At 43.5% G+C, this 12,654-nt stretch overlaps 1 protein-coding gene across 1 annotated transcript in view; it reads right to left on the reverse strand.

Annotated features, from left to right (window-relative positions):
- LOC148825756 (antigen WC1.1-like) overlaps positions 1–12,654 on the reverse strand; it is a 60,196-nt gene that overhangs the window by 34,767 nt on the left and 12,775 nt on the right. The window contains exons 6-18 of the mRNA XM_088926340.1: positions 11,596–11,823; positions 10,842–10,940; positions 7,527–7,841; positions 5,412–5,714; positions 5,095–5,163; positions 4,583–4,894; positions 4,241–4,261; positions 3,672–3,815; positions 3,288–3,386; positions 2,816–2,887; positions 2,262–2,348; positions 1,676–1,762; positions 1,451–1,501 (exon numbers count right to left, since the gene is read on the reverse strand). Of these exons, the coding sequence (XP_088782466.1) occupies positions 1,451–1,501; positions 1,676–1,762; positions 2,262–2,348; positions 2,816–2,887; positions 3,288–3,386; positions 3,672–3,815; positions 4,241–4,261; positions 4,583–4,894; positions 5,095–5,163; positions 5,412–5,714; positions 7,527–7,841; positions 10,842–10,940; positions 11,596–11,823 (1,887 nt within the window). The remainder of the gene's footprint in view (positions 1–1,450; positions 1,502–1,675; positions 1,763–2,261; positions 2,349–2,815; positions 2,888–3,287; positions 3,387–3,671; positions 3,816–4,240; positions 4,262–4,582; positions 4,895–5,094; positions 5,164–5,411; positions 5,715–7,526; positions 7,842–10,841; positions 10,941–11,595; positions 11,824–12,654) is intronic.

Genomic DNA, 12,654 nt, shown 5'->3' on the forward strand with positions numbered 1-12,654 from the left:
CGGCTACGGTATTTGGATCTTGCTTGTCTCTATCGGCTCCCGCAAGTGGGTTCACTACTTGGTTTCGGTTTCACTGGCCGAATCCGTAACACTGCTACCATGTTTTTCAGCTTTTACAGATCACCTACATAAAAGAAAGAGAAACCAAACCTTCTAAACCAAAGACATTACAACCTACAGTTAAATCTCTTTGTGAACCCAATTGCTACAAAATGAATGGGAGCCTATTTCCCTGTTCTAAAGATGCTCCCACTAGCCAGGAGAGGCACTTTTGTAACCAAGGGATTCTCTAAACAAGAAATTAAAGTTTCTAAAAACAACAGAAAGGCAAGCTCTCTTTATGAGGGTCAAAGACTAAACTCCAATCTGGTCTTTCCAGTTGATCTGGACAAGTAGTAGAAGCAAGAAATAGCTCTGTCATTCCTGGATGGTTGATTGACAATCATTTACCCAGAACTTAACTAAACTTTATGGTTGCTTTGATCACTGAATCTCACACCTCAACATCTCAGCAAACATATCCTTGCTTTGCAGCCCCTAGCCATGTAATGTAATTGGAATTTGAATTGGAATTGATGACATTAGCCAGGTGTACCTAGATTTTTTAAAACACTTACGTAGTCACAATAGTGTAGTGAATGGGGATTTTAATTTTCTGTAACAATCAGAAATTATAGCAGTATATTTTGAGAGTACTTGTAGACTTTTAGGAACTAATCAAACATCATAATCTATAGTCTCACACGTATTCTAACCAAACAATATACAATTTATTGATATAATCATAATTTGCATAACAAAAAATAAGCATAATAGAACATATCTGAGAAGTAATCTGCTTTGATATCAATGGCTATTAGTGGACTAACAGTTATAGTATACAGAATAGATGTTACAATATTGTAGTCAAAAGTGTTTAATAGGATTTTTTTAATTAAATTGTATCTTTTTGGAAGAATTGATGATTCAGTGTAGAATTCACTTATACTTATGGAGTATCAATGCTCTAAAACCACAGTGAGGAAGACCTAGTAATTTCTGAGCCTAGTAATTCTCTCTGCAGTCAGAGAATAGAATTCCTGGTCTTGGGGAATCTAAAGCTTTGTTCTGTCCAGACCTTACTCCATCATCATTGATCAGCTGCGGATCAATTTAAATCAATTTGGCTATCTGATTGGCTAGGTGTGTCAGGGTTTCAATGACACTCTGATCTTTGTGATCTAACTTTGTACAATTCAGGTCTCTCAGCCTTTATTGGCTGTTATTGATCCTTGTAAGACATGACAGAGTGAAGCTACCGCTACTGCAAAATGCCTGATTCCCCCCTGTCTTGGATGACAGTGCAACAGAGATGGATTACTGGAGGTTATCTCTATCATCCCTGAACTACCTAACCCACACTGAGCCCCCTGGCTGTAGCCCCTTTTACCTGAAGTGGGATCTCCCTCACCGTCGCCCACATCACTGTATCCAGAGTTTGTCTCATCAGAGAGGAGTCTCCCTGTGAACAGAAGAGCAGGTCAGTAATGTCTCTGTCATTCTGACACAAACTGGCCTCTTCATTTCCAGTTAGTGTTTATTTGCAGATATGAAATTAGGTTGAGATTTATTTCTGACAAAGGCTACTGTGGGCTGGTACAGGGGGTACTCCTTAGTCTTATTTAATTTAACTCACCTGACACAGTGTCTGAACTCTGGGGCACAGTGATGGCATCATCATAATACTCAGGGGCCTCGTCTTTCACAGAGGACATCATCTCTCCTAAAGCACACAGAGCACAACTTCACTGTCACACATCAGAACACTGAGTTATCTAGAGCACAGGACTGCTGGAGCTCATCAGAACACACTGATTAACTCAACATCACACAGGAACTAAAACTCCAGGCCCTAAGTACAGGAGATCAGGGGGAACCTGATTTCCAGTCCTATTCACAACTGTGATAAATGTAAAACAATTCCTAGATTTTCAAATAAGATGTTGAAGGACAACAGGGCAGAGAAAGTTTGGCTGTATTTGGACAGAGAGGGTGAGGATGTGAACCCTATGAGATACTGAAGAGGAGCCAGACACTGGCAGCAGTGACCCAGACTGAGTGTGCAGGGCTGAGATCACAGAGAGAGAGTCAGATTCATGTAACTGGTGCAGAATAGTACAGACTCCGTATTCAGAGGCTGAGATAGAAGAGAGAGTAGAGAGATTCAGACTCAGTGGGATTGGTGCAGAGATTCCCCATGTGACTGGACTGAAATAACCCACCTGACAAGGCATCTGGACTCTGAGGTACAGTTACTGCATCATCATAGTACTCTGGGATCTCTTCTTTCACAGAGGCTATTGAGTCTCCTGAACCACACAGAGAGACAGAGAATGTACACTTCAGGACTCAGACTTAGTTTGACCATAGAGCTGCAAAGTAATTGTAAAGTGTGATCTTAAATGTTTTGTGGTGTATAGTTAAGCCAAAACTCTAGGGTCGCTGATTAATCTGATCTGAAAGGCAGTTTTTACAGCATGCTGTTCCCCAGTCTCCTTTTCTATCAAAACCAATTAGAGCAGCACCCTGTTTACAACCCCAGTATTGACCAGATCTAGTTTTGCTCAGCATCTGTGATTTGCTGAGATAAGACTAGTGTGAGGCAACACTGAAGAGCTGGCTTTATAAGGTATCAAACACATTTGGTTACATTTGTATAATTCAGAATTTTCTACATAAGTTCTCTAAATGTCATCCTGGTTTGAGGTGAGAGTGAGTACTGGACTGAAGACCTCCTCACTCCCACACTGAGCCCCCTGACTCCACCTCCCCTCACCTGGTACTGGGTCTCCCTCACTGTCCTCCACATCATCGTATCCAGAGGGCAGCTCGTCAGAGATGAATCTCCCTGTGAACAGGAGGACAGATCAATATTACCTGCAGTCAGACAGCAGACTCATTGTCTTCCACTGGCTGTGGAAGAAGCCAGGGTGTGAACAGTATCTCAGAGTTTGTGTGTATAAGGCAGATCAGGAACTGTGAACTGTGGTGTCAGTTACTTTAACACCAGTTGAGAAAAAAAAACCCTACAGTCAGTCAGCACTGTCTCTTACTGGGAGAGAAGCCAGGTTGTCAACAGAAACACAGAGTTTATGATGCTTTTCTTCACTTACTTTGATAGCAGTTGAGAAAGAAAACTCTACAGATTTAAAACCAGTATGGTGAGATTTTCTACAAGTGTTAAGTCCTCAGATCTTCCTCAGAAGGAAGCTGGAGACTAATCACTCCTGAAGACTCTCTCCACTCACCTCTCCTGGGGGCGCTGTAGGTTCCCTCTCTGGCCAGTTTGTACTCTATTTCCTCGTAAACGGCATCATGATAGGGGGCGAGTGCTCCCTTAGATAGGGCTGTGTGAGAAAACAGACCTCAGGGTTAACATGCAGGGAGAGGAGTACAAGATCAAACATTGACTACTAAACCTTCTTTGGACATTACAGCACCTAAATGTTATGCTTCTGGATTTGCAAATTTCCTGATATCTCCATCTTTAATTGTTGATAATCTTTCTTAAACTTCAAATGGTTTTCTCTACCAGGTTTATTCCTCAAGGTAATTATGTAAATATAAGTTCCATGTGAGTGACAGAACTGACCACTAGAGGTCACTATGTGGATGGATAGTTCCCTCCCTACCTTTCCTCAGATTCCTGTTCTGGATCAGCTGCCCCACTAACAGGGCCAGCACCACGAAGAGCAGAGCCCCCAGCAGCAGGAGGACCAGGGGCGAGGCAGACAGGCCTCCCAGCGGCTGTGTCTGGGGTGTTGTCCTGGTTCTGCCTGAGAGAGGGGGGAGACAATGGATGAACAGGGATCAGGAGAGGTGCTCTTGGGCTCATATACACTTCGACACATGTCCTGTTCTCCTCCTGTTCCGATATGTGGCTATCATGGCTTCAGGGTGAACCCAAGATCAATGAAGAATAGTTAAGGATTCCCAATCTAACCCATCAGGACTGTCACTAAATCAATGGGAAAGAGAGGACACTAGCTCAAGATCTACACTGGAAATCTGAAAACACTGATCTTCACTCTGAGAGAGGAGAGGAGACACTACAACAACACTGGGAATCTGAAGAGACACTGATCTTCACCCTGAGGGAGGAGAGGAGACACTACAGCTACACTGGGAATCTGAAGAGACAGAAAGACAGGAGTTATCAATGACAAGGAAGATTTCTGTTCACCTGTTGCTGTTGCTGGACTGGCTGTTGTCTCTGACAAACCTGTAAAAGAGATAGGAGAACTGTCATTATTTTGCCTTTGGTTTTAAAGCAAGTTGAATCCAGAGTGGTCTTAATAAAAAAAAAATCTTTACATTTGTTCCTTGAGGTCAAATCTAGGATTGCAGAATGAATGGTGTCTTGCTCAGAATTAAAGCCTAGTGCTGTTCACACACACATGGCTACAAAACATCCAAATCTTGTGACTGATGATCTTAGTTGGGTTAGTTAGATATTAAGCAGTGATAGAGTATGGGTGACATCAGTCTAACTTCTCCATTGATCTGCTACCTTGTTCATCTACAGTTCTAAGACTCTCCTCACCTGTACAGGTAACCCCTGCATCCTCCTTGTGTCGACAGTCGCTCTGATTCAGTCCAGAGTGACAGCAGTCCCACAGGTGAAGTTCACTGCCTGTGCAGTTCACCTCGTCCAGCCAGATGGCGCCGTTTCCTGGTCCGAATGAGGCCTCTATCCCTGCTCTCACTGCGTCTCCACAGCCCAGCTGTCTGCAGACCACCTGGGCATCCTGCAGGTCCCAGGAGTCGTCACAGACTGTCCCCCAGGAGCCCTCGTACCGCAGCTCCACCCGGCCAGAGCAGTTAGTGCCTCCAACCAGGCGCAGAGCCAATGGGACTGAAAGACAACAGTGAGGTTACTGAGTGTCATTAGATCTGTGACTGTAGATGAGAGCAGAGAGGTTACTGAGTGTCTTCAGCTCAGTGACTGTAGTAGAGATTAGTGAGGTATTGAATGACTCTAGAAGAGAGCTGTAAGGTTCCTGTTCCTCAGCTCAGGGCTGCAGTGTCTCTGACTGTTTTACACACTGAACTCACCTGGGCAGTACAGCTGAGGCTGCTCTTCCTGAGGGGCTGGAGTGCTTCTGTCAGCTTCTTTTCTAGGACCTTCAAAGATTAATAATCATATAAAAACATTATTATTATAAAATGAAGAACAATGACATTGATTTCATTTTTATATGTTTGGATATACATTGATAATAATTTAGTTGAAAGCTCTTATTCTGTTCTGAACATGGCAAAACACTAATCTGCTGAGCAGCACAAGATATAGACATGTCGAGAAAGCTCATGACCAGACAATCACTGCAGAGCTGCTCAAGAGGAAGATAGCATCACTCTTCACTTTCTACCTGAGCAGGTGATCTCAGCAACTTCCCTGTCTTCACACTCATTCTGACCCCAGGGGGAGGAGGGACACTGCCACAGGGTGGAGTCATGTTTGCGACAGGAGACAGAGTCCAGCCATTTGGGATCAGGGCTCAGCCTGGAGTTTGTCTCTCTGATGGTGCCCTTGTCTCCACAACCCAGCTGTTTACAGATCACTGCAGCTGTGGTGTCTGTCATGCCGTTGGCACAGATGCTGCCCCAGGTGCCATTGTAGTAAACCTCTGCCTGTCCTGAACATCCTGTAGACAGCCTCAGGAGAGTGTGATCTGTCAAGACAGCAGGGAAAGTCAAAGGAAACAAACTCTGACAAGACAGCCCAACGTTTCATTCTGAACTGGTAAGAAACAACCAGCAAACAATGTGAACAGCAACCAGTCTCATTTCCTGTACTAATCCAGTTATAACTGACTCACGTAATGAAACAAGGACAGCTGTACAATAACACAGTTGACATGAAGGTGACAGGAGTGTGTGGTTCTGTTCATTCAGAATCTGGACAGTGCATCACACAGAGCTTTAAAATCCCATTAGAAGATCAGGTTCTGATCCAAAACGTCATTCTGATCAGCTTGGCTATTTAGCAGCAGCACAACTAAGAGACTGAGGCATGAAAGTAGAACGCGTGGCTCAGGGTGAGTGGTGCTGCGCTGTGAAGGAGAACGTGCTGCTTGGGGTGACATTTAACACCGTGTGGTTCATCAGGATCTGGCCAGAAGCCATTCTTGGAAGAAATCAAAATGAAACATTTGAGGCAGAAAATCACGAAAGGCAATTGATGTGAGACGTTTGAAGATTGGATTCTAGATCTTGCTGGAGCACTGAGATGAATATATCCCCATTCACTAGTGGAGGGGAATTCACGTTCAGTGCCAGAGTTTCTTTCTTTCTTTATTTTTATTTTTACTGGGATGTGAATATGTGCATTCCCAGCTGTATCATAACTATATCTCAGTCTGTTTTTACAAAGCTCTATGTGATCTTGGCCCAAAACATTTGAGTGATCTTTTAGTCCCTTATAATCCCTCTCGTACACTTCAATCACAAGGAGCAGGTTACCTAGTTGTTCCTGGAATTAAAAAAGTCACAGCTGGCAACAGAGCAATTTCTTATAGAGCTCCCCAATTCTGGAATAGCCTCCCCGCAGATGTGTGGAATGAAGACGCACTCCCAATGTTCAAATCTGAGTCAAAAACATATTTGTTCAGTCTAGCCTTACGATATATATTTAGGAAAAGCAAGCCATGCAACCTACCAATTTCTGCTTTCATTGTCATTCACTTTATTTCTTTTCTATCCATCCAATCTGAGGTGGACTTTTTGGAAGCCCAGGCCCAGAATCCAGCTCCTTCTACCTGTCGAACTCAACCTCCCAGAGAAATTTCAACCAAAGGAAACTACTGAACATTCCGGACATTTCTGGACTTTACCATACATTACTGAACTAAAAATACCAGTCTGCTTTTCCACCATGTAAAATAATATAGATGACTTTCATATCTGTTCATTTTAATTAACCCGGTGCTGGCCAGCAAAAATAGACCCTATGCGTAGCAGCAGGACGGGCTCAGCTGTTCAGGAAATGCCGTATAGAAACCTACGCCCTCAGGCCATGAACAGGAGTGACCTGGAGCTAGGTGGGTCTCAGGACATCCGAACCTCAATGCTAAGCGAGGAGCAGAGCAGAAGCAGGAAGTAAATAGGCTACACAACAAGACACACCAGAAAGACATGAATAATCACAGGGAACTAGGAACAGGACAGAAGTGGAGTGCCCTCTAGGTGTACTGGGTGTGACAGATAGGCTCCCCCTTTCGAGCCTTGGTTCCTCTCAAGGTTTCTTCCTGCTTTAGTCTAGGGGAGTTTTTCCTTGCCACTGTCGCCTTAGGATTGCTCACTGGGGGTTCAGGCCTGGAAATCTGTAAAGCTGCTTTGTGACAATGTCCGTTGTAAAAATACAAATAAAACTGAATTGTACTGAATTGAATTTTTCTCAATAAGATATATTTAAACACTCTTAATGTAAACCATATCCACAATGTGGAATTCTAGAATATGGATTATTTTTTTAGCTCGCTTACCTGAGCACAGGATTCTCACATCCTCCTTGTGTCCACAGTCATGCTGTCCCCACCTTGCTGAGGGACACTCCCACAGAGACGACTCGTTCCCCAGGCAGCCCACCTCGTCCAGCCAGATGGGTCCAGTTCCCTGGCTGAAGGAGGCTGGCACTGGGGCACCGAGGGCCGTCCCACACTGGAGCTGCCTGCACACCACCTGAGAGTCTGCCAGGTCCCAGGAGTCATCGCAGACTGTCCCCCAGGAGCCATTGTGAGAAACCTCCAACCTCCCAGCACAATCATCTCCTGCCCCAACCAGCCTGAGGGAGCGCTGGGCTAGGAGAGAGACAGTATGCAGTGATACAGACACATATCTATAAACATTACTGACACAATCCCCTCCTACCTCTACCAGCCTGAGGGAGCACTGAGCTAGGAGAGACAATACCCAGTGATATAGAGACATATATCATTGTGGCTGGTGTGGTGCCATTAAAGCTAACATTAGGTTATTAGAAAAAAAAGTTAAGAGTGTAAAATATAGTAGTTTAGAAAGATGCAGGACTGGTAAGCACAGAAGAACAAAGGGAATCTTTTGGTTTACTCTACCTCGTCATTAGAATTGTCATGAGTCGAAATTCACTGGATGAAATATAAGAAAAGACAGAGTAGAGAGAGGTAACAGGAGGAAGAAAGAGAGAAGAAGCATGTCAGATGAAAAGAACTGGAGTTCAGATTCTTGTTAAATAATGTGAACCTTGTTTAAGAGAGCTCTCAGTCTTGTAATTTAAGAAGATCCTGGTTTTCAATATTGTGCAATCCTCAGGCTGAAGACATTCTCTCCTAGTTTGTGATGGAGGTTTAGAATAGAAATATAGTAGTGTAAGAGGGCCAGAGGAAGGGTCATCCAGGACAGGTATTTTAGGAACGATCTGCTCACTATACTTGACTTAGACCTAACCAAGATGGCCGCTAAGAGAAACCAGCTGACCCGCAGATGAAAAGAACTCGGTCTGAAAGACAACGAGACGCAGGTGGGTCTCATCAGGAGACAAAATATATATGGCCTGGAAACAGTGAACCGGTGCTGAAGCCAGTAGGTGAATGCGTTTTGGAGGAGATCGTGGAGTTTTGGTTGGTGTGGAAAAAGAGTTAAGGGCAACGGATTTACGGAATAAATAAAGGATAATGGCTTACGGTTAGTGATTTGGACTCGGCGCGGATTTGTGGGATTTTATGGACTTCTGGAACACGGACTGAATACGGATAGAGAAAACGGATTGCGGACTGGCTTGGAAGACAGACGAACGGAAGAAATGGAGAAAACTTCATGAAAATAAGAGAAGAGAGTGTGGTCTGAGTACTTTCGCAACTATTACATAAACCTATTCCCCCCTGGGGCACCACAGTAGTTTTTCATTCACTTTTGGGCATCATATTAATGCTGTTCTGTTAATTTAGGATGCAGGGTAAATCTCTGATTGCATTATAGAGGATTTCATATTATAGAGTTATAAGGGAAACGTTTTCTATAAGAAGGGGAAAACTATGGATTTGTAGCCTATTATCAAAGTGACTGCCTACAGAAAATCTGAACAGACAGAAATAGCTGTCAGTCAGCGATGTCTGACCATTCACAGGCTTAGGGAGATTAGGGTTAGGGTTAGGGTTAAAACCGAGGTCCTGACTCTCTGTGGTCATTAACAATCCCAGGGAGTTTCTCAAAAAGAGTAGGGGTGTAACCCCGGTGTCCTGGCAAATATCCCATTGGCCCTTACCAATCATGGCCTCCTAATAATCCCCCTCTATGAATTGGCTTCATTACTCTGCTCTCCTCCCCACTGATAGCTGATGTGTGGTGAGCGTTCTGGCGCACTATGGCTGCCATCGCATCATCCAGGTGGGAGCTGCACACTGGTGGTGGTGGAGGGGAGTCCCCATTACCTGTAAAACGCTTTGAGTGGAGTATCCAGAAAAGCGCTATATAAGTGTAAGCAATTATTATTATTATTATTATTATTACAGATGTTCAGGGCAATTCTGAGCAAAAGCCAAGCTTTTCTTTACTTTTCTTTGTCAGCCTGTTAGTGAAGTGAAGATCAATCAGATTCTGATTAGCGATCAGTTAGTAAGAACCTTTTTTTTTTACTGCTTAAGTGCTATATACTGTATACACTATCTAGCTCTGCCAGTGTTTTTTATATTTTTTATTTTTTAATATATTTTTGGAAGGTGAAAAAACATTTCAGGTTGTGTCTCCATAAAAAAATATGCAGATTTTTGATGATTTTTTAAATATTTTTCAATCTGTCTCAAATTTCTATCCAAGGTAGTAGAGTCACAGGACCAGGCCTACATTCTCAGCTTTCTCAGAGTGCCACAACATGAAAAAAATAATTCTGAAGAAAGAAAAATGAAATGTGTTATGCATATTTCTTTTGAGTGAGTACACACAGTAAGACAGAAGAAATCTGATGATTCAGACTCAAAGTAATACCCAATGGATAAGCTTCAATTCAAATCTGAACCAGACCTCTGTTGTCTATACTAAGCAAGATATTGCACCCCAAGATGCTTAAGATCCTTCCAGCCAGAAATTGCCCCTGGATTCTGTGACAACCTGAGACTCTCTCTCCAATACAGTTGTTAGGAATCTGAATGTTTTAATAGTTACTTTCCTGTCATATCCATGGAAGTCCAGATCATTCAATATAAAACATTACATATCAGTAATACAACTAAAGAGGTTTCTTATGGACCTAATGAACCAGTACTTTTCAATACTCTGCTCATGATGTAGTAAGTGCATCTACATCCATACCTTCCGGTATTGCCTATCAATCATTCTTTTTCAAAAAAAGAAATAGATAAAATGTTTATTTTCTTTAGGCTGTAAGCTTTCATTGTTCCCATATGTTTTAATTAATCTATTGACTTGTCACGCAAATATTCTCAGTTTTCATCTCTGTTGCTCACAACTGCAAGAAAGGAGATCTTAATGAATTTGAATTACAGGCCTCACATCTGTGGTCTGCAGTGCATTAACCTGATGACTAAACACTGTATCTCTACAGAAAGGGATGACTGGATTGAACAATATATGGAATCTCTTCTACAATTATACTCAAAATGTCAAACATTTATCCCTGGTTTATTACCAGTCCATATTAATGGACTTAAAATAAAAACAAATATTACTTCATATAATATATTAACTGTTGTTCACAGGTCCAGTTGTTAAATTCTGTGACAAATATTTTAGGGTTTGTGTTTTATGTCCTACATATCAATGTGCATATGTTAAAAATAAAAAAAAATACTTTGAATGGCTCCTACCTGAGCAGAGCAGGGCAACATCCTGTCCAGTGTTGCAGTTGACTGTCTGTGGAGAACTGCAGTTCACCAGGTGAGACTCATCCCCGGAACACTGAATACCTGTCAGACACACTGTCACTGTCCCATACAGAGAGGAGTTATAGACTTGTACTAGCCAGCAGCTGTATCACCCTGCAACTCAACAACAGGCAACCCACTGAAGCTAAGCAGGTGTGAGCCTGGTCAGTACCTGGATGGGAGACCTCCTGGGAAAAACTAAGGTTGCTGCTGGAAGAGGTGTTAGTGGGGCCAGCAGGGGGTGCTCACCCTGCGGCCCATGTGGATCTTAATGCCCCAGTATAGTGACGGGGACACTATGCTGTAAACAGGTGCTGTCCTTCGGATGAGATGTAAAACCAAGGTCCTGACTCTCTGTGGTCATTAAAAATCCCAGGGTTCTTCTCGAAAAGAGTAGGGGTGTAACCCCGGCGTCCTGGCCAAATTTTCCATTGGCTCTTACCAATCATGGCCTCCTAATAATACCCCACTACGAATTGGCTTCATTACTCTACTCTCCTCCCCACTAATAGCTGATGTGTGGTGAGCGTTCTGGCACAATACGGCTGCCGTCGCATCATCCAGGTGGGGCTGCACACTGGTGGTGGTGGAGGGGAGTCCCCATTACCTGCAAAGCGCTTTGAGTGGAGTGTCAAGAAAAGCGCTATATAAGTCTAAGCAATTATTATTATTATTATTACTACAGAGCACTGAATACCTGTTAGACACACAGCACTGTCGCCTGTCTCATACACAGAGGAGTTGTATATTTGCACCACTGAGCCACAGCCCAGCTGTCTGCAGACCACAGAGGCCTCTCTGTAGCCCCAGGAGTGCTGGAGGAGTCTCCCCCAGGTGCTGTTGTAGTGAACCTCCACCCGGCCATCACAGTGACTCTTTCCTCCTAACAGCCGGACTCCACCGTCTAGAGCTGACAGGGAGGAATCTGTAAAAATGAATCATCATGTTTACTGTCATTCACACATCAGAATAATAACAGAAGGGTTATCAGGAACAACATTTTTTTTCATATAAAATTAGCATGACACACCCCAGTTTATTAAATCAGAACATATTGTCATAAACATATTCCTAATAATTTTCAAAATGGTTTCAGACATTTGGCAAGACATCGAGTCCTAATCTCACACTTCCTCTCTGTTCAGTGTAAATTCTGGCTGGCTGCCCACAACTCTGCACATCTTTTTTAGTTTCCCTTCCTTCACTTCAGCTGCATTCGTGCAGCAGCTTCCTCATGGTTGAAGAGGATGTGCCAGTGCTGGGCAGGTCAGTTGAGCCCACATGTAAGGGGATGGAGGGATTCTCAGCACCTCAGCAGGTGACTGGGACACTAGATGGTGCACAAACTGCAGGGCTATGAATGAGGAATGTGAATGTGGACTGACTTGTGTGTTTGATAACACAAGGAGGGTGGAGCTGGAATTAGCTGCAGGGCAGGCTCCTGTAGAAGAGCATGAAGAGGTGGGTAATGGAAGGAAAAGAGAAAGCAGATAAGGATGGAGGAAATCATGGAATGAAGGGTGGTCTTGAGGTCTTGAGAAGTTGTGCTGGACCTCTGTGGAAATGAGAGAGGATTATGGGAATAAAGGTCTGGGTGAGAGGTGACCATGGTTGTGCTGGAAGTCAGGACAGTTTGAAAAGGAAGGGAGGCTTGGTGATTCCAGTAAGAGGACTGCTTTCAGTGGCACCTTGAACTGTTGGACTGGTGTAGCTGACTTGGAGGTAAATGGATTTGGCTGCTTCATTAGTAACTGGG

The sequence above is a fragment of the Atractosteus spatula genome, chromosome 10, assembly GCF_055471065.1.
Source record: "Atractosteus spatula isolate fAtrSpa1 chromosome 10, fAtrSpa1.hap1, whole genome shotgun sequence".
NCBI classification, from domain to species: domain Eukaryota; kingdom Metazoa; phylum Chordata; class Actinopteri; order Semionotiformes; family Lepisosteidae; genus Atractosteus; species Atractosteus spatula.